Raw genomic sequence first — 26,630 nt, forward strand, 5'->3', positions numbered from 1 at the left:
CATCTGGCCTCTGGTGTCGATCCCCTCTACGTAAATCTGTCTATCGAGAATCTCTACGGTCCCCTTCACGGTTCCGGAAATTCTGGTGGACGATTTTTAAACATCTGGAATCTGCCTCTTCCACGCCATCAATCACAGTTATACAATCTCACTAGGGACTCTTTACCGTCATTCCGTGGGTAATTATCAGGAACAGTATTTCTGTCGACATTTTCTCTTCGTGTTCCTTCTGCTGCTGTAGTTGCATCTTCATCACTATCCCAGTCTTCAACTTCAAATATCGGCCGTTGAACTGGTTTGAAATGCTTGGCGAGACCCTTCTCTCCAACTCTAAAGCATTCTTCCTGCATCGCATTAATTACTGCAGGGTATTCTATCTGGTTCGCTTGACATAAAGGCGAAAATTTCCTGATTGTCCGCACTTGTCAGGTAACGTTTTAATAAAGTTCTCTACGATCTCAGGACTGTCCAGATACGCTCTACGGTACAAATCCTATATCGCTTGAGCGAAATATCTCAAAGATACTTCCGAATTTCTCTTCCTCATTTTTGCCTCTGTCACATACCATTGTTTCATCGCCGTATGTCCTTTTAGTGTACGGTTGTATTGAATAAACTCATTCCAAACATCATTCCCTGCTCCGGAAAAGGTCCTCCGAACTTGATAATCATTAGATTGAGGAATTTTCCTTTCACGGATACACCAAGTATTCGGGTATTCCGTAGTAGTTTCGTTTATATCAGTAGATTTATTTTCCCGAGTATCAGTCTCTTACAATTGAACATGTCCTGGTGATAAGCCCACGTTTTCCGATGTTTGACCGGGTAACTCAAGCTCGATGTGCCTTTGATTAAGCCTAGGGCTCAAGAACGAGGGCATTTCATCTGAGTCATAGGGCATTACAGGTTCAATCATACCATATTCCTGATACTTCTGTACAACCCGATTGTAATGAAAATATATCCATGCTGTTGCGACGAGGTCCGTACTGAGAGTAAGCAAAATATTCCATGTTTGCCAAAATTTCTTCCAACCATTTCCTCCGTCTTTTTCCGCATTGCTCATCTCCTGGATAACTCTATAATGTTTTTTTGGCGTAGTCTCCGTATGAATATCATTAAGAGTACGCCCAGTGGCAGGCGAACTACCTAACCCAGAATCTGCTGGGTAAATTACTTGACTATTTAAGCAATTCTGCTTTACCTGAGAGAGCGTTGGAGCTTGAGTTGATGTCCTTGTTGTTCTTCATGGTGTTTCCATTATGTTATTACAAGTTCGTTGAAGTCACACATAGTAAATCCCACCGCTGCCACCAATGTGATGAAAAAGTAGTTTAAGTATGGTGACTTAAACTTAAGTGTGTATTCTTGTGTTTGGTGTCTACGTTTCACACGTCAACGGACGACAAATGCCAAGTAAACTCTTTAACAGGGTAACCCTAAAACTCTGGTAGCGTGATTAAGGGAATCCTGGTCACATACAAAAATAAATGGATCCTGGTGTAGTCTGAACGAAGTCTTGCAAGTCAACATAAACAAAAAGTCGATTAAAAGTTCAATACTGTATTATTTGAAAGATAAAGTATATGATACAGTAATACAAAATTACAACATCTAAACTGCAGGCTCAACAATACGGTGAAATAATGCTTAATCTCCTACGTACACTCCTCTCGTACACAAAATCGTCTCTCTTGTATATCGTATATCGTATTTACCACTATTTCTCTCTTTTATACTACTCTAGTAACCTGATAACAATATGATTAAATGACTGTGAACAAAGAAATATTCTACAGGAGCTATATAACAGGAGCTAGGAGCCAGGAGCCAGGATCTAAGGTCACCTGAAACTGAGGTCAATTGAGACACCTGCATAAACACTATAACGGGGCACCAGCAAATTAACATGATTGATTTGACATTTAACAAGTACAATCTGATCGAAGGCGCGAAACATGGATTACAAGGGATTACTTTATAACTGTTAATGAGAATAAGTAATCTACTTATATTATGATAATAAGTCCCAGTGATGCATGTTATAAACGAAAAACGTTACAATTAAGTATAAGAATAGTCATTATCATTTACAAATACAGATTTAAAAATTCGTTAATAATACCTAATTACAATGTAGCCGTGTAATTAATTTTTAACTCAATTATAACAATTCAAGTGAGCTTTATTTATCACTTGGGTCTGTTAGCAAGCGTTTTTCGTCATCGTCCATCGTTGTCATTTGTTGACTTTTAGAAACATCTTTACATCTTAAACTACTAGGCCAATTATAACAAAACTAAGGCCGTGTTCACACCAAACGCCGTGTAGAGTAAACATGTTTACAATTAGTTTAGTGTAGTGTACACTGGTTTCACATTACATTTGTATACATCTATACCCCTTGTTTAGCTACCTGTACATTAGATTTGTTCCCACTTGTAAACTATATGTCATTTAATTGTTCATTACGTAGAACTGAATTCAAAATTTTTGGAAAATTTTTCTAGAGGTAAGGGAACAACCATTTGACTCCAAAAGGGAGATGGATGATGAGAATGGAAATATTCCGATTCCCAATTTGATAAAAAAAAATATGGTCATACAGATGATAAACAAAAATATTCTGAATCTAGAGTTTCCCCATACATTATAGTGTTAAATATTGAAAAAAAAGTATTTGATCACCAGCATCGAAAAAAAGGAATAAAACGTACGCGCGAAAAAAAAATCTGACTCAGATAAAAAAAAAAATAACCCGCCCCCTTTTTTAGCTCACCGGGCCCGAAGGGCCAAGTGAGCTTTTCCCATCACTTTGCGTCCGGCGTCCGTCGTCTGTCGTCCGTTGTCGTTAACTTTTACAAAAATCTTCTCTGAAACTACTGAACCAATTCAAACCAAACTTCATCTGATTGCTTCCTAGTGTATCTAGAATAAAGTTTGTGTTTTAATTCCCATTTTATCAAAAAACATGGCCGCCATGGCTAAAAATAGAACATAGGGGTAAAATGCAGTTTTTGGCTTATAACTCAAAAACCAAAGCATTTAGAGCAAATCTGACATGGGGTAAAATTGTTTATCAGGTCAAGATCTATCTGCCCTGAAAATTTCATCTGAAAAAAAGGGATCTGAGATACTAGACAAACATATCATTTACCTCACACTTTTTTTAGTCATGCATTTATGCGTGAATCGTTTTTTTAGTAAAGACCAGTGGCGAATATTTCTGTGTACGTCAATTCGATTCGAAAAGACCTTTTCAAATGAATTAAGCAGCAACTGTTTACTTCATTTTTTGTGGAGGTGGAGGGGGGCGTGAGCTATTGATTTTTTTTAGGACAAATTTTGGTGACAAGTCGAAATCAATTTTAGCATTATATATAGTGGCAGCTGAGGGTGAAACAAACAATTTTTTTTCAGGGCCAAAACTAGAAGCATTTTCAACTATAATAGCCCCCTCCGAAAATCAATTGGTTGCTGCCTTGTGGGTTCGGTAATGATGCTGCATTGAGTCTTGGTTTGGGGTTAATAAAGTACGTTATTTTTTTTTATTAGTTTATTAGTTTTGTGTACACTTAAGCTACACAAGGCATACATCGACTATCGACTGTGTGTAGGTAAAACATGATTTAAACTACATGTAAACATTGAGTTTTATCAATGGGAACGCAATTGTGTTTAGTTTACGTGTGAGTTACACTAACACAACACCGAATTTAGGTCAATGTGAACACGGCCTAAGTCATAGTCAACCCTATTTAATCTGAATTCAACAATTGGTCAAAATAAACATGTCCTTTAACCACTTTGACATGGCCAAGGTGGGAAAAAAGAACAAAAAATTCAAACGCATTTGTTTTCATTATCTCCATAACTGCTATAAAATTGTTTAATCTAGAAAGCAGAATCTTTTTTAATTGTTGCAAGCTACCTATTTTCTATTTATATCAAATTCGTGTGGTGATGATTTATAGGACTTCTTGCTGTGAAAGATTCCTTATAAAATGACAATTTGTACCATTTTTGCGTTTTTGTCATTGACAATGAAAACTGTTATCCATATAAAAATGTGTTACTATAGATTAATTTATCAATTTTTAATTGTCTTCTTATAGGTGTTAAAGTCACACGAGGACGTTGCTTTTATTAGTGCTTTATGTTGATCAAATAATACTGACCGTTTAGAGAAAAGAAAAGTGAACAAACATTCAGCAAAACAACCTTTATATCTGCAATAAAGAGATGGTAGTTAAAATTATTTTCTAGTCTTATGAAAAAGTACAATATATTCAAATATAACATTTTTAAAGTCCATGGTTTCAACAAATACAGTTTATCCATTACGAAAAATCTGTTGAAACCATTTTTTATCCCGATGTGTTTATGCAGCTTTGCAATAACCTGCCTTTGTTTTGAATGCTAAACTAGTATCGACACTCAGTATATTGATTTTTTTCGTTCTTTTAATGAAACATAGAAATGATTTTTTAAAGATTTTTTGGTATTTTTTTATTTTATTTTCATTCTTGCATCTAATATGACAAGGGAGAAGGCTTATGTAATACATTTACATTTTTAATCTGAATGTTATAGGCTCATGTGTGTGATTGTTTTTTCCTCTTGATTTGCAGTGAGTTGATTGCAAAATGTATATAAAGCGCAGAAAATATTCAGCCAGAATTAGAGTATTTCTCAGCAATCAGCATATCCAGGCAAACGGTTAGATTAAGAAGCAATGAAGACATTCAGTTTCGCAGTTATAATGGCTTTAGTCCTTATTGGATTATTTGCTGTGCAGAGTGGTTAGTAAGCTTTGCTTTATTAAAGTGGTTCATTATTTTTAAGTATTTATTTTTTGATAATTGTCACCTAATATATTACAACTCACGATTCCTGGTAGCGCCATTTGTCGCATATGGCTAGTTTGGTATAATATATCTTAAAATGTATCGATTCTTATACAATCTTGGCTTTAAAATATTTGGCTTTACCCTTTCCTGATAGACGTTGATTTTTTAGAAGTGCTTAAAACGCAGAAAGTTTATAGTATGACGTGTTGTTTTCAACTTATTTTTCCAACGTAGAATGTTATCTTTGAATTATATGAAATGTTGGACTGGTTTTGATAAGCAAACTAGCTATACGCAAGAATCCATTTCTTTTGTAAAAGGCTTTGTTATTTTCAAAATACCAGTTGTATCGGAAAAACTTGTTCTTTTCGTACCAACAAATTGGAAAAGTATAACTGCAACAAATAAAAAAAATAAGAACGTAGTAATTTGTATCTAAAATAAAGAAGTTTGTCCTTACTATGTTTCACTAATTTGATACTTGTTGAATTTTGTTTTATACATTATAGCTCTGTTATTGTTACCTGTTTATATTTTCAAAATTCTCATATATAATTTTCCTATTAGAATTTTTCTATAACATGACAAATCTTATGATAGAGGATATAAGAGATAGTAACGCTATTTTTTTATATTTATCTATTTTTTTCAAATCTATTTCATTTCAAAGATACAAAATTCCGACATTGATAAAACAAATTTTTCATATTCTTTGTTTTATTTATTTTATTCAGATGCAGGTTATGTAAGTATGAAATATCTGAAGTTTGTTAGACGATTTGAATTGCGCATAACAGGAACATGGCCACTGTTACATTATAGTTCGTTTCTCTGTGTGTTATATTTCAGTGTTGTGTCTCTGTTGTGTCGTAGTTCTCTTATATTTGATACGTTTCCCTCAGTTTTACTTTGTAACCCGGATTTGGTTTTTTCTCTCTCCAAGTCAGGAGCTTTTAACTAAATGGTTGTCGTTTGTTTATGTGTTGCATATATGTGTTTCCTTATTTTGTTTACGTAAAAAGGCCGTAAGTTTTCTCCTTTAAATGATTTAACATTTTGGAGCCATATATATATATAGCTGACTATGCGGTATGGGCTTTGCCATAACAACTATCCACAAGACACTAAAAGGACACAAAAATTAACAACTATAGGTCACCGTATGGCCTTCAACAATGAGAAAAGCGCATACCAAACAGTCAGCTATAAAAGGCCCCGAAATGATTAAACATTATATACAGTAATATAATGTCAAAATATTTTCAAATATGACTGCTTTTATATTTGTTTTTTTTTAATTTCGAATTAAAATGAATATTCCTGTAATAAACTAGCTTTGCAGTGACTATAAGTCGTTCAGATATTTGTTCTTCGGTCTTGTTGGATAGATGTATGAATTTTCAGACATAATTCTTCTAATTGTATATTCAGCTATTTGCGAATATTTAAACAAAAATTGCCTTGTGTTATAGTCCATCCTCCTGATCCGAATCCTCGTCATCGATTATTATACATTTCTTCTGTCTTTCATTTAATCTAGTGTTGAAGTACATTTTTACGCCACCGTTGTTTTCTCATTATATTTAGTTTCAAGGTGATATAGTATTTCTGATAAAACATATACATAGTTGTCGAAAGTACCAGGATTATAATTAAGTACACCAGACGCGCGTTTCGTCTACATTAGACTCACCAGTGACGCTCACATAGAAATATTTATAAAGCCAAACAAGTAAAATGTTGAAGAGAATTTAGGATCCAAAATTCCAAAAAATTGTCCCATAAACGGCTAAGGTAATATATGTATGGGATAAGAAAATCCTTAGTTTTATAAATCACAATTCCAAAGACCGTATCATGATTTGATTATTTGTTAGATAATTCAAAGTTTGGAAACTTAATTGTATGTTGTAAACTTCTATCCAATCGAAATTGAAATAATCAATACAACAGATACAGTTTAGTGATCACAGGCCCTCTCTATCTATCACGAATGTCCCCTACCAAATGATATTATATACTTACATGAGCAACGCAGAGAGTTTTATATTTGAAGTTGTGTCACCTAACTCTTCCTTGGTACCCAGAATCATATTTGGTTTTTGTCGTGAATAGTGTTGCTCTGTTTTCAGTTTCCCTTTTATTTAGGCATTGTTGTATCGTTTTGATCGTTTTTCGTTTGTTACCTATTGTAATCTGTTCGACTTTCCAGCTGGAATAATCATTTTTTGTATCTTTTGATTGTCCTTTGGAAGGGCGTGTCATCGTTATCAATCTACCAGTTTTCGGTATTGAAAAGTCAATTACAAATTCACCGTGTAACAAATGCAAAATAATTTCAAAGAAATATTTTGTTTTTATCAAAAAAGGAACTTTCCACTTCGTTAAATGCCAATAGTGCATAACGTATTGATCAAGTTTTTTTTTTTGAAGGATGATATATTAATATATTATGTTTGCGTTATTCTTTCGTGGTATGAATACAATCTAAATTAACTCATCATAAACACCATGACGTAATACATTTGAAACATAACTGCAACATATATTCAAATGTTTATATTGAGGTATTTGAAAAGTTCCCCGTTTATAGTTCCCCGTTTTATAATTTACTGTATATGAACATTAATTTGTTTATATAGCGTCACGCGTGATAAGTAAACCAATCTGATGAATCACATGGGAGAATAAATTCTTATTCTATAATTCATACTTCAGATTAACAGTTCCTGAAATGTTCATCAACAATTATATATGGATTTGATATATCTCACAGCTATAGATATCATAGAGTGATGAGTTGCTTTATATTTCAATATCATTATTATTAAAGATAAAGCATATAAACTTTAACGCCAGACGCGCGTTCGTCTATACAATGTCTATAAGACTTATCAGTAACGCTTGGATCGAAATAGTTAGAAAGCCAAATAAGTACAAATTTGAAGAGCATTGGTGACCCAAATTTTCACAAAGTTGCGCAAAATACGGCTAAGATTATCTATTAAAATAATTTATTTAAACTTGATTGGTTTTTTTTTTCTCATATTTCAGGGTTATTATCCAGGATATAATTCACCATACAACGGTGGTTACCATGGTTATAACGGATACACTGGATATCACGGAAATTATGGCTGGGGGAAACCCTGGAATAACGGTCCCTGGGGACGATATGATTATGGGAAATAAAGGCTATCTTTAGTAGCACAGAAGCAAGGACGACATCAATAATGATATGAATGTTCGATGAATAAAGCTTTATGTGATGTTTCTTAATTTTTTCTGGTTTTTTTTTTAGCCATGTATGGTTGGGGATGATTGATTTACAAAAACAAACGTTTTATAAATTATTTGTGAATATTTGCAGAAGTCAAAAAATAATCTTGAAGTTTGATTTTTATTTTTGATTGCTAAATCAATATTTCATGAAATAGCGCCTAGTTTACTAAGACAAAACATGATAAGAGCCATTTAAATAGCCATTAAAATGGTCAAAAGTAAATTCGAGCCTTTCTATCCCAAATTCATGTATTTGTAGTACTGCAACTGACATCGATAAAGACGCTTAGTTAACGAGTTTAATGGTCCGGAAGAACACACGGCTGCAAATTGTTTTAAATGATAAAAATATATCTATATTTTAATTTCCGTCGGGTCGTAAAAAGTTTCTATGGTCACATTTTTATATTTTATCCCTTTATTTGGGTACCCCTCAATTAACGGTTTTGGGTAGTTACCTTAAAATCCAAAAATATATTTTTTGGTTCAATTTCCCGCTATTTTCGTAAATATTGTCTATGCACATATCATCAAGGATCATCGAAATGATGAAGACATAAACATAATACCATCTCCAAGTAAAACTTTCAAACTTTAAATTGGCTGTTTTTTTTAGATTGAAAATTAACGCTTTATCCTTTAAAACAAGAAAACATATGAATATAAAAACAGTATATGATATTTGAGAGGACAAAACATATTATTGCGATACTGCATGCAAATTTTGTTGGACAAATTCCAAACTATTTTGTCAAAAACTCAAAAATAAAAACATCATTAGTACCTTTTTTTAGTATGGAAATTTCCTATCCGTCAATCAGCTCCACCATTTATTTTTTCCTTCACACTCAATTTGATAGTTTCGATGTGATTATGTAGATTTTGTAGGGAAAGTTAATTTATTTTTGAGTGATTTGAATATGCATAAAAGTTCTTTCGTGCATTTTCTCTAAATAAGTTATTTTTGGGTAATAAAATTTTGACTTTTTATAAAAGTTCACCAAATCCTTCGGATAAGAGGTTTTTCCGGATAATGATATTATGTGAAAATACATTGCATGTCAATGCTTAACCTCAGAGCAATTAATATGCATGCAAGTGGTCGGGGGAAAGTACTATTGAAGTTTTGCAGAGATTTGGTGTGTGACAAGGTGATGCTAAAACCAACTTCTCTTGATATGTTGCTTTCCTTGGGCGAATCATCAGTGATGATATGAGACTTTCACCAGAAGACAAATTTGGTGCGTCTTTAAATTAGATTGATTGATTAATTGTTGGTTGCTCAACGTCCAGTGGCAAATAGGTCAAGCATGTGCAGGACGAGAAGAAGTTAACAATAAAAACAATAGGTACTAGGTTTTGTCATAATAGAGGCCATTCGGGATTATGGTCGGGAAAATTCAGACTGCCACTGGAAAAAGATGGTATTTTGGATTGGGATAGAATTTTCCATTGCAACAGGCCACCTACGGACCCCTCAAAATGTTGTTGCAAGGGTTTTTAACGTGAAAAGAACGTGGCACCCCCTTTACACAAGTCATCGGATTTAACGTCCTCATTCTGGTCGGACGTGACTGCGAACTTGATACATCCCGCACAGCCAAACGGACGCCCAACTTCGTTTTACTGCCGGTCGGGAGAAGACCAAGTGACCATTTTTCGTTTCCCCAGTCACCCTTTGAGAACTTTAAATTAGAAACAACAGACATGTATCCTAACAACCTGACACTTTTATACGATCTCGCGCTCAGTTTCTTCTTTGTAGTTTGGATATGAAAACAGGGTTTTTGTGTAAAAGAAAAACCTTTAAAAAAAAGTACACAAAACCGAGTCCTCTAAACGTGTTGACAGTCTTTTAAGTTGTACTTATTAATGTAAGTAATAAGACTTATTGAAGTTAACACCTGTGCAATTTAAAAGTAAAACAGTTACTGAAAAATAGAATTTGAACTTGCTGTCAGTTCATTATTAACGATTGTTAGTGATGTGATTTGTTCTTCCATAGGAAAAAACCTTTCTCATGTAGCACACCCTCTACATATACCGATCACTTTTACCCAAGATTGTCTCTGATGCTTACCAAACTGCCTAACTTTAGAACTAACTAGATATTGTAACACCTTACAATTCAGACACAGTGGGGCCAAGGGATATGAAATATAGAGTTTAGTTCTGAACTCAATATAGATGCCTTATCTGCTGCAGGAAAATTGAAGTCTAAGTCTATGTTAAGACTTTCAGAATAACACCAAGGTGTGTCTGAAAATATCAAGAATACAATAAAAGAAGAACAATTACTTCACCCTGCCACTAGTGTTACTATGAGCTATGTACTCGTTTTGGTATTTCTATGGGAATGATGCCCGCATAGCTTCTTAATAGATATAGGAAGATGTGGTATGAGTGCCAATGATACAACACACCATCCAAGTCACAATTTATAAAAGTAAACCATTAAAGGTAACGACCCCGTCTTCAACACGGAGCCTAGGCTCAAAAGTTCATGTGTTAGTTAATTGATGAAAAATAACACAAAGGCGCTTCTGAACCGTATATTGTCCCTAAAGATGACAAAAAAAATCATAAATGTATGACTATTACAGAATCAATCGTTTCTGTAGCAACATTCGTCCCATTAAATTTGGGATTGGCAGTGCAGATATATCATGCATATGCTTATGGGAATAAGGGTCACGAACATTGATCGAAACTTTGAACTCACATTTCTTTTGTGTTTCCTATGCAAAGGTAAGACTACAACTAACGAGTTTGACCGAATATTGACGGTATTTACGCTCCAGATAGCATTTGTACTCAAAAACTGTGTTTGCTTTAAACAAACTCTGTCCTGCGCCGAACATTTTCTTATAAAAAAGGGAAGTGTCTTGTAATGCTAATACGCGTACTGAATCCACACATGATGACTAAGAGATTGATGCATGTCCCTATTTAATGAATACTTGAGTTATTGTGTGTCGCTTTTAAAAGTTATATAAGGATCATGACTGATTTTGAATTACAACATTAGACAATTGGCATTGCAATGTACAATTTGTCATCCTTCCCTTAAAAAATGAATGAGTTAACTTCTTTACCAGGATTATCCCACTAAAAAAATTATGCATGCACCAAACTGACTTTGTTTTACACTCAATTTTTTTAAAACCTCGCATGCGCCTCGGGTGATTAAAGTATATTTTGTGTTATAACTGCTCTGTCCAGACTTTGCAAAAACACAATATGTAAAAAAAACACAACCTTTAAGATGCAAAATTAAAAACACTGTTTCAGCGCTTGAATTTTGTTTTTTTCAAAGATAGAAAAAAATATTGAAATAATTTTATAAACTGGTGTTTTAAAGTTTAGAAAATAATTCTGTAATATACTATAGTGAAACACTATATACAATATGAAAGTTTATGTATGTGAAAAGGTCAAGGCCACTTCTTCTTTAGATATGTCTAAAAAGAAAAAAATCAGATGGTTCCAAATCAACGCCATTTTGTAATGGCAGCTCTTCATATAAGTAGACAAATTTGTCGTTTTAACATCGTTTATAGCATATGCTTATGATTGAATCGTTTTTGTAGCATTCTATTGAATAAATATCAGAATATTTCTCCTTTTTATCCTTGTGGTTGAAATATATTTTTAGGTCTCACCTTTGACCTCATTTTAACAAAATTGTGACCACTCTGGATTTTTACCACCCAACTTTTCTTATTGTACACGTTTTCCTCTTTCCATCGATATATAATTAAGGTGTGTGTTCTTCCGGACCATTAAAGTTTTAAAAAATGAACTTTGGTTGCAGTACTATTGGTTTTGATGTTATATTTGTTATTCTCATCTATTTTGTATAATGCTACGCCCGTTTCTATGTGTGTTACATATTAATGATTTGTCGTTGTTCTCCTCTTATATTTAATACGTTTCCCTCAGTTTTAGTTTTTGATCCAGATTTTGTATTTTGTCCATCGATTTACCAGTTTTGAACAGCGTTATACTACTGTTGCCGTTATTTCATACTTAATTAGAATGATGAATGAAAAGGTCAATATATAATCTTGTCTCTTTAGTGACAAAGAGTCAATAGGAATGTCACCGTGACGTCATAGCTTTCGGGAAACGTTTATGCTAGTGTGTGTCCAAAATTTAAATGAGCAGCAAGAGCTTTACATAAACGGATATTTTGAACACATTGTTTGGTTAAGCTGTTGGTCATGTCTAAATATTAAAATGACTGGATATCTTTTTATCTCTTTATTTTATGCGGTATTCTTTTGTTAATGCGTATTAAGCTACAACCAGTTAATTTTGATTTTTAAATAGTGAAAAAGTGTTTTGACAAAAGCTATATGTGCTTTCAATGTAAGGAATAAAGCATGAATAAACCCATCATGAGTACCTGGAATGGAATTTTGTATTTGTGTCAGACTCCCGTTTCGTCAACAATATCACTGTGCTTAAACGGCCGTGGGTAACTTAAGTTAAAATCCTATCAATATTTTCATAGACCATGAAAAACGTTGCAAAAAATAGATTTCGTATCAACTATCATCTCAACGAGTTTAGAGTCCGCCATCTTTAGTTACCCACGGCCGTATGTTTCCCCAAATACAGCGAGAGTAATATATTCTTCAGGTAGAAAACCTTAGTATTTCAAAATTTCAAAGTTTTTTTAACAAATAATAACCAAATCAAAGACAATCCATGTCAACCCAGAAGTGCGGACTACTGGGCTGGTGATAAAATTGCATTAAGAAAAGAACACAATAGAAGCAAGTTTAAGTTTGGATCTGATATACGTTCACTTATTCAAGAACGGCAAAAAAGAATATACAACTTAAAGTAAATATTGTAGCGGGCTGAGGGTTCCAACTTCCGGTGACAGACGACTTTCTTATAAGCGTTGTGTGTCTGATAATTTTATATACCTGAAAACAGGTCGTAGGTTGCGTATTCAGAGGATTGATATTTGTATTTGCTAGTGTAGCACCCTACGAATCTGTAATCAGTACCGAGTTTGAGTCTTGTATGACTTTTATATAATGATACTGAATAAAGTAAATGATTTAATAACGAAAATAATTATGGTTTATACAGGCTGACCAATATACATATATAAATAAGTATAGCAAATTTACAGTTCTAACATTGTTGGGTTGATGTTAAGACGAGTTGTATATACATAATGTACACAGCCATGTATCATCATCATTGCTGGTGATCCGATGGATAAATCTGTTGTAGAGTTGTCACTGACTCAGACGTACTCATAAATAAGTATACTTGTAGTATTAACAATTAAAACACTATTGGCTGCTTTCGTAATGTGTGGTGCACCTAAAACTGAAGTGAGAAAAGGGGGATTAATATATGGGTACTACTGGCAATCTTGGTAGTTAGCTCTGGTATCAAAATATGGTAGACACAAGGGTATTAATAAAAATAGTACACAGTAATTCTAGCAATAAAATATTTCTCTGATATTATGATTGTTCGTATAATTACCGGTTTATTATCTCTGTGAGTGTCAATCTACTTTATACCTTTGGCCTTCAACAAATGATAATAAATATTATCTTTTAATAGTAGAATTAATTTCAATAAAGCAACTTTATATCAAATTTCGGATATCTATTTTCCCCAAAGGGATTGAACCTATTTTCATAGAAATGATAATTTAGCAGTGTCGGGACCGTGTCGTGTCGAGACACAGTTATGACAGTATATTATCTTTAATAAAAGCTAACTGTATTCTTTATGAGGATAAATTATTTGTTATAGATGAAATGAATCGAAATTACTTTCGACACTAATGTTAATTGTACCCACCTTAACGACAATACGACAATATAATTGTGCAAATGGAGACTTTAAATATTTGGATATGGTGCTCAGAAAAGACAAGACTGAACCCGAGAGTTGCGAACTTCCGTATTTATAATGAGTACGACACGGTGCGACACAAAGTTCGTTAAAGACATAACGCCAATAGCATGGTAACGTCTGTGACGTCATGCCACCTGTGCTATCCCAAGATGCAATACGATAACGTCAACAATAATGGCTGACGACAATTTAACAACACAGACCGATTCGTGCAACATTAATGCTGCACAATACCTTTTAAATCCCTAAAAATATACGCTTAACACCCACGAAAAATGCAAACTAGTATCAAGTAAAGGTAAGAAGCACATTTCATAATAATTTAATACTTTTATAACTTTAATAACGTGAAAAAGATATTGTGGGTCCGATGCCATTTCACCGGTGATCACGTTCAGTATTTCTGTACTTGACAATGACAATATTTAATAAAAATATCCCTCATAAACTTGAATCTCCCCCGGGACAGGCCGCGGCCGTTACAGTTTTTAACTTAAACTCCATGTGCATATAACTGTAACTTTAACACAAAGAAAAGCGTATTTATTACTTTGGTATCAAATAAAAGCTTAAGGAATCAAGATAATTGTAGAACCCTTGTTGGAATTTCTCTTGAATAGTCACTTGTTTTATTTTTACTACAGAAGTTCCGGGAAATCAGTGTGCCCTTATATCTATATCTATAATACTAAAATTACGAGGTCCAATTTGTCAGCCGTCATCACGTTAAAACGATGAATCAAAGAATTCAACTTTACATAAAGCTAATATAGTACAATGGTGTTGATTAAAAATTACACCACTCCAGGCCCCTTTGTTTTCCACGTAATTAATATTGCCAATAATTAAGAAGTTCCGGATCGAATCCGACACCGATACCAATAGTATATTCACCTGTTACCTATTACCTTATCTGTACGTTCCGCATCTGACAGGCGCACCACCAAACGGTGTATTTAGAATTTTGCTGTATACTGTTGAGTAAAAGATACTCCATTCCAGGCCCTTTTGTTTTCCAAATTATTAATATTACTAATAATTGATAGGTTCCAGGTCGACGGTTTCAAACTGAAAGATTTTAAAAGTAGAGAAAACTGTGCATCTTATAATCAAAGGACAATACCAATACTAAAATAAGCCATACGCATAGTTATATATTTCAATTCAGTCACGGACCCGCGATATCACGGGTGTGTTCTTGTTCAATTAAAATTTGACACCCCATATCCGGATAAGGAATGATGTTGATATTTAATGGTTGTCGCTTTATTTGAACATAAAAAGCATAGCTGTTAATGCATGAATTGCTTGCAAAATCTAACATTCGCAGCTATGGAGAATATGAATTAGTTGTATAATCAGGGTTGATATTTTACCTCAAACTATTACTATGTTATATGTATTCATAAAATAGTTTATTTGGGTTCCTAACCTATTTAAACTAACAGTATTGTCAGTGAAATGAAACCGTGCTAGCGTGACTTGTATACTTTTTCTATACCAACACACAACGTAATTAAACTAAGATGGTATTTTTTGGTTGAATAGAATTAACAATTTAATCAGGTTGTAAATATTCGTATTTATATTCATGCAGAAAAAATTGTCGTAAGATGAAGAGTCAAGTGGGAACTTTCATTTATTGAGTATAATTTACAATATAATCCTGTTGTTACTTTTTGTGTATAACTACCATATGTTTCGTAATGCAATATATATAAAAGGAGGACTTTTCAGTTCAAGCCCCAGATCAGCCAACATGAAGCTTAGTTGTTTAGTATTGATGCTCTTTCTTGCAACCTTAGCAGTTTTATTCGGTAATATTTTACTTCAATAACTTAGTTTTATTATATGATATATAACGGGCATACATGAACTAAACTATCTTCGATGATAACCAATTTTGATTATTTATTCACCAACAGGATTTTTTGTAACACAGAATATTATTGAATTTGTTTGTTCCTAAGAACATATTACAGGTTTTAAAGACAATTTGCAAATATTTCAGTGATATTTCGAAAATCCAGCGGAAAGAGACAGTTTCGACTTACCTTTTGAACAATACATAAGACCTGTTTGAAATTTTGTTACACAAATGTGTTGTTTTTAATCCATAAAATTGTGAATTTGAGGTTGTGCGATAAAAGAAACGCCAACAAATTAAAATCGATAACAGTCAGATCCATAATACGACATGACATTAGCCTTGATGAAGCTAAGTTGTATAGTCTTGGTACTTTTTCTTGCAACCTTACATTGAAGTTAATTAATATGTTATTATTATATATCATATCGGATATCTCATTCAGCAGGGCAAAACAGAGCAGATAGTTCTCGAACTAACTTTATTAAATACCAAATATTTCATTCAAAATAAAAGAAAGATGAGACGAAACACAAACAAATATGGATGCGGAATCACAACAATCAAAACTGTTATGGTAATTTTTGATTTTGCGAGTCTCAACCTTAGATCTTGAACAGTACATAGTAACTAGCCAGAACCTTTTAATCTTGTTAATCATGACAGTATTATCATGATAGCATGATTACCTCATCTGATTAAAATGTCCTGAATTGTGCCATTGGTTTGTCTACATTTGGATGTCACCATAGGGGACATAAACACATTTAAAGCAAACCAACTGTTAACCTAAACAGCTATATGGTTTCGCTTAAGTGTCGTGTATAGTTCCTTATACTAGGCTTAACGAATGTGATTTCAATTCATGTATAGTTCTACATACTTTGCTTTATATGCTACTAGTTTCAGATAATGTTTTTTCTTATATTCAAACAAAAGTTGTTTTTATTATTGGACATATAGCAAAAACTCAAATAACCAGTACTGTAATGAGATTCATTATTTTTTCTACCTTAAAATTTGATGTTTAATTCTTATTTCTCAATATTACTATCCTTCACATGAGAGGATCCCGGAATAACATGAAAAAAAGTACAATATAAATAGAAAAATTCCATCATTATAATTCTGGTACCTTTGATAACTGTATACACTTATATCGAGAAATTTGTTTGACAAGTATAGTTGATTGATTACATGCAACATTCATCACTATTATGCTATTTTGAGGAGGTACATTCACCAAAGCTCCGTGCAAATATGAAGAGCAGTTGTAGGTTGGAGCAGTAATGAATATCAAAATTTTTTTTAAATATAGACCAGTTTTGACTATAAAGGAAACAAAATGAAAAAAATGATAATGAAATAAAATCTCGGTAAATCAGCTAGCTCTTCGTATATAAACATATGTAGAGAAACATAAAAAAAAATTGAAGACAGTAATTTTATGCAATCATTTTTAATTGACGAAAAAGTATACCGAATGTATTTTGATTTAATAATATTAAATAAAATGAAATTAATGAATTCATATTGATCTTAAACATCAGTTTTAAGGGCCATTAACATTGCCGCTACTATTATGTAAAAGACATGATTTTCTAGGTGTTTTCAATCAACATAAAAAAGTAGAATTGGAATATTACAACGAAAATATAGGAATTTACAATTCGTTTGTACTGATGAATTAAATTTGATAAATAGTATGATCATGTTTTCTTTATAAACCTATTTAATACATATAAGACCTTTGGTTCACCCGTTTGAATGGTTTTCGCTAGTAAATTTTTGGACTCTTTATAGCTTGCTGTTCGGTGTGAGCCTAGGTTCCGTGTTGAAGGCCGTACCTTGCCCTATAATGGTTTATTTTTATAAATTGTTACTTGGATGGAGAGTTGCCTCACTGGCACTCAACCACTACTTCCTATATCTATATACCGATTATTGACAATTTAAATTTGTTCAAGTAAAAGTATACAAGTCTTTTTATGAAGTAAGAAAATAATGATTACATTGTGAAGCCCGAAATTAAAATTTCTGCATGACTTTGTTGAAGAATTCCAAATTAAGCTCACATTTATCTATCTGTGAACTGTTTTATGTATTTTGTAGATGTAGGCACATCGAGTTCTGAAGTAAGTATACGTTTTGACAATAATATAATGAATAATTCGTTCAGAAAAGATTGAACTCAGAAAAAACTATTGAAAAAATCTGCATTTTTTATTGTTTATATTTTAAACAAATCTGTAATGGGTTTGTATCTTTTAATTGCCATACAAGTGGGAGTATTAGATTTCTATAAAACCAGGTTGAATCCCCATTTTCTACATAAGAAAATTCCTGTACCAAATTATGAATATATCAGTTGTCATCCATTCATATGATGTTTTTGAGCTTTTGATTTTGCAATTGGCTAAAGGACTTCCGGTTTGGATTTTTTTCTCGGAGTTTGGTATCTTTGTTATTTAACCTTATTCAGACATTGGATGTTATTCAGGATCTTTACATTGGAAACATACTCATTATTCCTGTCAGTTTGTATATCCCTCAGCCGAGAAAACAAGTCAAACAATATAATTAATTCAGAAGAAAATACCGTTTAAATAAAAACTTTTATTTAGGCTTAGCAGGTAGTCATAATCATATATATACATATGTCAAGAATATAAGACAAATGAAATACAAAGTGATCATAGATTATAACTGACAAATAAACTAAATTAAAGAACTACTAAGTAGTATCTTCATAAATTTAAAGAATGAAGCATAACAAATTAAAAATTCTATGAAATACAAATGAAATATAAATTTCATACCCGCCTCGTACAAACATATTCCACCTTAAGGGAATGGGAGGGAGGGTTTTGAAAAAAGAACAAACGACGAAACACAATGCTCTTTAACAAATTGGCTACGCTGATAGAAGTTTCAACGACAAACTAAGACATATTTAAACATAAAAATTCTAAATTATTAAAATGTTGACTACCTGTTTTCTGGTGTTTCTGAAAAGTGAAATTCAAAAGTGAGTTCTACTTTTAAATTGAATTTTTTATCCAATATAAATTACTGTACTGCGTGACCAATAAAAAACGAGTATAATTTAATTTAGAAAGCAGAGCAACTAAACCTTGACCAGATATGTGCTCACTGTTAAATGAAGTGAGACCAATTGTCCATTTACCAGTTCACTAAATTGTTTTTCTGATTCTTCATTAATTAATCATTTTTAATCAAAAATTTACAAATTAATTCAGAAGAAAATACCGTTTAAATAAAAACTTTTATTTAGGCTTAGCAGGTAGTCATAATCATATATATATACATATGTCAAGAATATAATACAAATGAAATACAAAGTGATCATAGATTATAACTGACAAATAAACTAAATTAAAGAACTACTAAGTAGTATCTTCATAAATTTAAAGAATGAAGCATAACAAATTAAAAATTCTATGAAATACAAATGAAATATAAATTTCATACCCGCCAAACCGAAGGTCCGCCAAAAAAACAACAAATCACAGAAACTGCAAATTGCAACTTTTATAATAATTCTAAAATAATAAGAAAGTAAGTCTACACCATCTTCTATAATCCAAGTCGAGGACTCGAACCTCGATCCCCCATCACAAGGACAGGTGTACTAACCATTGTACTAACAAGGATGCATGATAGAGTCAACAGTGTAAACCCTCTAGAATAATAGAAAAACAGGATCAAAAATCTACTCTCTCTCATGCGGAGATTAAGAGTAAACCTTCTCCTAAAATTAAGCTGCAATTTACCAATATAATTTGATTTTTAAATTCTTAATCAAGTTTCAAACACAAATAAAATTCATTCTACCTTAAAGGATTTAAACATGTGCAAGAGTATTAGCTATAAAGCTAAAAACCTTATTAAGACCAGTGGTGGACAAATTCAATTTGTCAACTGTAAACAAAGTGTTAATTGGCTTTCTCACTCTACTATAAAAAGTCTTCTCACATTGCATGTATTTGACATCAGTTAGAGAGGAAGCCAGCTGTTTTAGTACATTGTTAAAATTAATGACGAACAATTCAGACTGATTAAAATCACATGGTCTGGGTAATACAGAAGATAAGATAATAACACAATCTGGATTACAAATTCTCAATTCATGTATAATATCACGAATGTATTTTTCAAATAACTTAGCATCTATATTAAATACAACATTTGTACCAACATGTACAATTATATTATTAAAATGGTACCAAGTGAATACCCTGTTTTTTAATTTCCTTAAAAGCATTTCACAACTCAGACCCCCAAAGGCCTGAAGTTGCGTATTCCTCATCTCTGGAAGATACTTTAAAATTGAATCTGATATAACTAAACTGGGTTTACCCCATGCCTTCAAACCTACAATATAATTTAAATTATTAACTAATAAAATTATAACACCAAATAAAAAACAAATATTACAGTCGACACATCATTTTTGACGAGACTTGCATCTTATCATTTAAACCATATCTAAGATACAATTTATAGGCGTCACTCTTCCAATCCCCTTGTAATTGAATGAGTTCAGAAGATACACCACATTGGAATGCCCAAGTTGCACCTCCTCTTCTGAAGCTATGAGAAGAATATTTTGTTGGATCTAACCCAATTTTCTCCACAATGTTTTTCAAAAAAATCTGTAACATATTGTAGGACACTGGATTAGTTTTTCTACCAGATAAAACAAGAAAAGCTGGGGAAGATGCTAAAGCAGGAAATTTTGCGCACATGGCATTAAATGCACTAAAAGCACACAACGGAGAGGATAAATTTTTAACAATTGGTATTTCTAAAACTCTCTCCCCAAATTGTATAGTCTTAGACCAACAAAACTGAACTAGTAAATAATCTTCCAAAACTGAAATATTTTCTCTATGCAAACATTTAGAGCTATCATCTACTGTCCCAACCAAATTGGATTTTCTACAAATCAAATAGAAAGCAAAAAGAAAAATGCACCAATATGTGTAACTATTGATATCATCAAAATTTAATTCCTCCCTTATTTTTAATAAAATACTAGGTGTGATTGGAAGAGCTGCCCGAACTGTGTGAGGATTGCATCGTTTTAATCCCTTCATAAACAATCTAAAATAGAATGACTCAAAATGAATAAAAGGTAGATCAAAAAGTAAATGTAACACCTTAACTCCATTCAGATAATTTCTGATTGAGTCTACACTTTTGAATGATCTACTTAAAAATTGTGCAAACAAGCAAAGTGTATTTAACTCGCAAGGCAATGTCTTTAAATTATAAAAATGACAAAACAGGAAAAAGGCTTTCCACTGTATCTTTAAATTTTTTCTAGTTCCTGAAGCGTGTGCAGATTTCAAAGATTCTTGTGCTTGTGTTTTAAGCATGTGAAGATCTACAGATAAACTATGTTCACCAATTGTGACAGAATCTGAAAAAATTTGAATCTGCATTAACATGTTGAATATTTCTACCTTCTATTGCTTCATAAAACTGCACAGAGTAACTATCTGACAAACTCCATCTGGACAACATATCTGGTAACCTATTCTCAATACCGTCTATATGAATAGCTCTTAATTCACATTCTTTAATTGCACAAATAAAACATATTTCTCTAAGACAAGCTTGTAAAAAACGACTCCTTGATTTCCCTTGATTGATAACTTGAACTGAAACCATATTGTCACACTGAATACATATCTTTCTGCCTCTTTGTCCCCACAATTTCAAACACACAATAACTGACAATAATTCCAAAGCATTTATATGTAAGCTTTGCTGTACAATGAAATCTGGAAACACACAGTGAAAAAACTGTCCATTTGAAACTCCTCCACAACCTACCAAACATGCATCTGAAGCCATATACTCGTCTGGTTCTGTCCACTCTTGAAGATTTAACAGTGAAACACCATTATATATCTCCAAGAATTCTGACCACCAGAGAAGATCATGCTTCAATTCCTCGGAAACCTCTAAAATACAATTCTCATTTTTAAACTCCCTAAGAAAATTTAAAATTCTTGATATAAAAATACGACCTGGTCGAACACAACTAGCAATAAAATTCAGTTTTCCTATTAAGGACTGTACTTCTTTTAAAGATGCTGTGTCTTTGTTTAACCAAAATGAAACTAAGTCAAAAATCTCCAATAATCTATCAGGAGTAACTTCCATAGTCATTTTTTCCGTATCAAACCAGACACCTAAAAAACTCATTCTGTAAGAAGGACTACTCGCTTTCTTTACAGATTCTTCCAAACCACAGCTATCTAAAACCCATTTCAATTTTGTATATGAAATATCTGCTTTTTCACTTATTTCAGCACCAGCAAAATCATCTAAATAATTTGTCAAAGATATTTCATGCTTTTTGGCTATAAATCTGACAGCATTAGTCACTGACTGACAAATAAAAGCACTAGATTTTAAACCCATAGGTAAAACTCTATCAATAAAAAAATGACCTTTCCAGGTAAAACCAATTAAATTATAATCTTTTGGATCTACTGGAAATTGTCTATACGCTCTGCGCAAGTCCCTTTTAAAAATTTTACAGAATTTCCCTTTTTCTTTAATAATTTCAATAAAATTATCCACATTAGGATAATGTAGTTCTATATGTTTACCTAAATAAACATTTTTATCAATTCCATCATTGACAGATTTGCCCTTCGGAAAACTCAAATCCATGATAACTCTCCTTTCTTCCGAGTTTGCCTTTGGCACAGAATTCAAAGGAGATATTACCAAAAGATCATTAAACGGGTTTGATGCAAAAGGACCTAGTACGGCACCATAGCCTACCTCCTTTTTAATATATTTATCAATCTCTTTGGCAAAATTTCTTGCCCCAGTATGATTTTTGACAATTTTACTGTTTCCAAATTCTTCAAATTTTCTATCAAAACCTAAAGGCCAACCAAATTCTAACATATCACAGATTTCTTGATCGTTATAATCAAATAATTCTTGTCTCCAAAACTTAATACATAATTTAGAATAAACTGGAACTTTAAATAAATCAAAATTATATCCTGGAACGCCAATGAAGGAATTGTGCAAATTCAAAAACAAATTTTGTTCTGGTAAAATAACTTCAAAAACTGCAATACACAATTTACAATGATCTTTCTTATGTAAACATGCATTTAGTAGTCAGGCTTTTTTATTTGGGCAATTGTCTGAACACTCCGGGTGTGTTTTTTGGATATGTTCTTTTTGCCAACATGAAGCACATATGTGATGCACAGTTCTTGTTAAACCTCTAATAACTGTAGTGTGAGTTGAGTTGCTGTGCTCACATTTATTGCGTTGATACTTAACACAAAACCAAATTTGCTCTTTACCATTCTGGTTTTTGGACACTGATCTAAAATTGGCTTGCCGCACTTCTTTTGGCAAACTTTGTCCACTTAACATAACATTTTCCAAAATCTGTGAGTCATCAGACCAAGTTTTTCTACCTAATTCAATTAATCTTAACCAAGCGGCGTAAAATTCTAAAACCGATGCCCAGTTATAAATGGAGCTAAAGTATGCGATTTTCTGTAATAATTTTAAACGTCCTTCTTTTTCCAATTTATTTTTGCAGAAATTATTTATAATTTCAAGTTCACCTGCAACAAGCATTTTAAAATGCAATTGCTTAAACTCCAAATCTTTACTCACATACTCATATTGTAAAAAATTATGTGGAAAAGACTGTGGATTTATAACTTTATCTGCAGATTTTATTTTAAGTCCTGACTTTAACTTTTTACTCTTTTTCCTTGATGATAATTTCGCTGACAATTCATAATCAGATGAATCCTCAGAGCTGGAATTTGAACTTGTTTCAGATTCAGACTCGGTACTACTGTTCACTCTCAATACAGATTCAGGCAACTGTACTACCTTCTGAGATTTAGAATCCAAATGTTTTTCTTATGTTGAGTAGTTTAAGAAATAGAACCCTTAGCTAAATTCATTTTTTTTAATTGCTGCAATAACTCTTGTTCATTTGTTACTTTTTCGCTTTTAAATTTCACATTTTTCTCTTTTGAAGTTTCAGCGAGCTCGGACTTTCCACTAAATTTAGTGTCAAAATCCAAACCTAACCTCTTCAATTCATCATTAACCTCTTTATTTAATTTATCATTAGCTCTTAAATTTGTTAAAGTGATCTCACCCTTTGATTTCTTTGATTTCTTTTTGGGCTTTTCTTCTGATTTTGATAGCCCATCCACTTTCGCCTCTTATTCTGTGATACGTTGGTTGAGCTGCTCCCTCTTGAGTCTTTGTTTCTTTTCTTCTAATAGCTTAACTCTTAATTCCAGCTCTTCATCGGACTCCCGAGGTTTCAACTCTTCACACTCTTTGCTATTTTTCTTGAGGGGCGTGATGAATATCAATGCTGCGGCCTCATTTATCTTATTATTCTCATCATCTGACATAAGATCAAGCATGTCATCTTCCTCTGCATGCAGTTCTAATTCATCCCGATCTGAGTTATTATCGGCCATTTTCTGAAATACATACTCATATGCCATGTCATCTATACCAGACGTTCCAAAATTATTAAATTTTTTATAGTCTATTATCGCGACTTTTCTCTTAATAGGACGATTCATAACTAACGAAAAATTAAATACAAGTAACAAAAGCTGTACAAATCTCAACGACGACAACAAGCGTTGATAAAAATTGAACAAACGACGAAATGCTCAAGTTGAATAAATACTATATATAATTCGCTACATAAACGATGATTCTTTCTGAAGAAATGAACAAACGACGAAAAGCTCAAATCAAATCAAGAATAACTTTTGAAAAAAGAACAAACGACGAAACACAATGTTCTTTAACAAATTGGCTACGCTGATAGAAGTTTCAACGACAAACTAAGACATATTTAAACATAAAAATTCTAAATTATTAAAATGTTGACTACCTGTTTTCTGGTGTTTCTGAAAAGTGAAATTCAAAAGTGAGTTCTACTTTTAAATTGAATTTTTTATCCAATATAAATTACTGTACTGCGTGACCAATAAAAAACGAGTTTAATTTAATTTAGAAAGCAGAGCAACTAAACCTTGACCAGATATGTGCTCACTGTTAAATGAAGTGAAACCAATTGTCCATTTACCAGTTCACTAAATTGTTTTTCTGATTCTTCATTAATTAATCATTTTTAATCAAAAATTTACAAAATACTGTCTTATCAAAAAAGGATTGCAGTTGCCGTTTCGTCATCTGTTTATACAGCATGTATGACGTCTATTAAGATTATTGATTTCTATTCTTATAATAAAACAAATATTTAAAAAAACAAAATTGTAATACAAACTTTTTAGTGGCAATACTACATATATAATTTAAATAGTGCATGATAACAGTAGAAAGTTTATCAACAAAATCAACACAAATACCAATATTTGATTCTTTGATTAATTTGACAAACTTAAGAAAATATTATAATAGTAATAAACATAGACAGTCTAAATGGTGAAGATATTTTTATTACTGAAATGTTTACTTGTATGTGGTTATTGTACAAGCTTGAGCCGGCAAGAGTACTCTCGTTAGGTTGCTTTATTTGTATGAAATATTATTTTTTTCAATTAATAAATTGCCCTTAAAGACAGTGTTCTAAAGCTGTAATATTTTAAGATTGTTCACTTCTTTTTTTATCAGTATATTCAATATTCAGTTTATCCTATGATGTAGTTTCTTATGTAGTTTATATTAAATTGTGCTGCAGCTGCATTCTTTACAATTTAATAGCAGGATTTAGTTTTTCTTCAGGAACACAGTGGCGGTTATTACCCAGGCAATGCGTACCACTATCATTCAGGTGGTAGTTATCACGGATCCGGCTATCATGGAGTTTATAAGGGAAAGTATTACGGAAAAGCAAAGAAATACTATTATAAATATAAAAACAGCGGAAAATACAAGTACCTGAAGAAAGCTAGAAAATACCACAAAAAGGGTTATTATGGAGGTGGTAGCAGTTAGACACACTTGATAGAATGGCAACTACATGAAGATCTAAAGAGTACAATGGTATTGTTCAGCAACTATTCTAAATATGGTCATCTTCAATCGACAGATTGTCATAAAAATAAAAAAAATAAACATATATATAATATATTGTGACATTTTTGTTATTGTGCTATGGTAATTTTTGGTATCCATGTCTGCCATTTTTGCGTATGTTCTTTGTCCATAGAGTGTCTTTAAACCATTTTTACTTTTCTTTGCTAAAATGGCCATTATTGTATTATAGTTTGTTTCTATGTGTGCTACATTTTAACGTGGTGTTTCTGTTGTGTCGTAGTTTTACTATATTTGATGTGTTTCCATCAGTTTTAGTTTGTACCCGGATTTGTTTTTTCTCTTTCGATTTATGAATTTCGAACAGTGGTACATGTATACTACTGTTGCCTTTATTAACATAGTTGCTGTCAGTGTTATGAAATTGTATGTGACTGTCATACAATTGAGATGTTAAGCTAGCTTCAAAATCAGGTTTATTTCACCGTGTTATACATAAGGAAACGTCTGTATCAAGTCAGGAATATGACAGTTCTTTTCCAAATTGTTTGATTTATTTAAGCTTTTGGCAATTGATAAGGGACTTCCCATTTTAAAATAACTATTTTAGTTCGGGTTTTTTTTGTTATCTTTCTCGATATAACTGTTGACCACCGAAATTCTTGATTCAATACAAAAAA

General features: G+C 32.3%; 1 protein-coding gene across 1 annotated transcript; it reads left to right on the forward strand.

Annotated features, from left to right (window-relative positions):
* Positions 1 to 15,780: 15,780 nt before the first annotated feature.
* On the forward strand, positions 15,781 to 25,911 carry LOC134721757 (uncharacterized). The gene is made up of 3 exons (XM_063584957.1): positions 15,781 to 15,844; positions 18,007 to 18,029; positions 25,699 to 25,911. Exons 1-3 carry the CDS (start codon positions 15,787 to 15,789, stop codon positions 25,909 to 25,911), a joined length of 294 nt encoding a protein of 97 aa, XP_063441027.1. The 5' UTR covers positions 15,781 to 15,786.
* The last annotated feature ends 719 nt before the right edge of the window (positions 25,912 to 26,630 follow it).

The sequence above is a fragment of the Mytilus trossulus genome, chromosome 6 (assembly GCF_036588685.1).
Source record: "Mytilus trossulus isolate FHL-02 chromosome 6, PNRI_Mtr1.1.1.hap1, whole genome shotgun sequence".
NCBI classification, from domain to species: Eukaryota; Metazoa; Mollusca; class Bivalvia; order Mytilida; family Mytilidae; genus Mytilus; species Mytilus trossulus.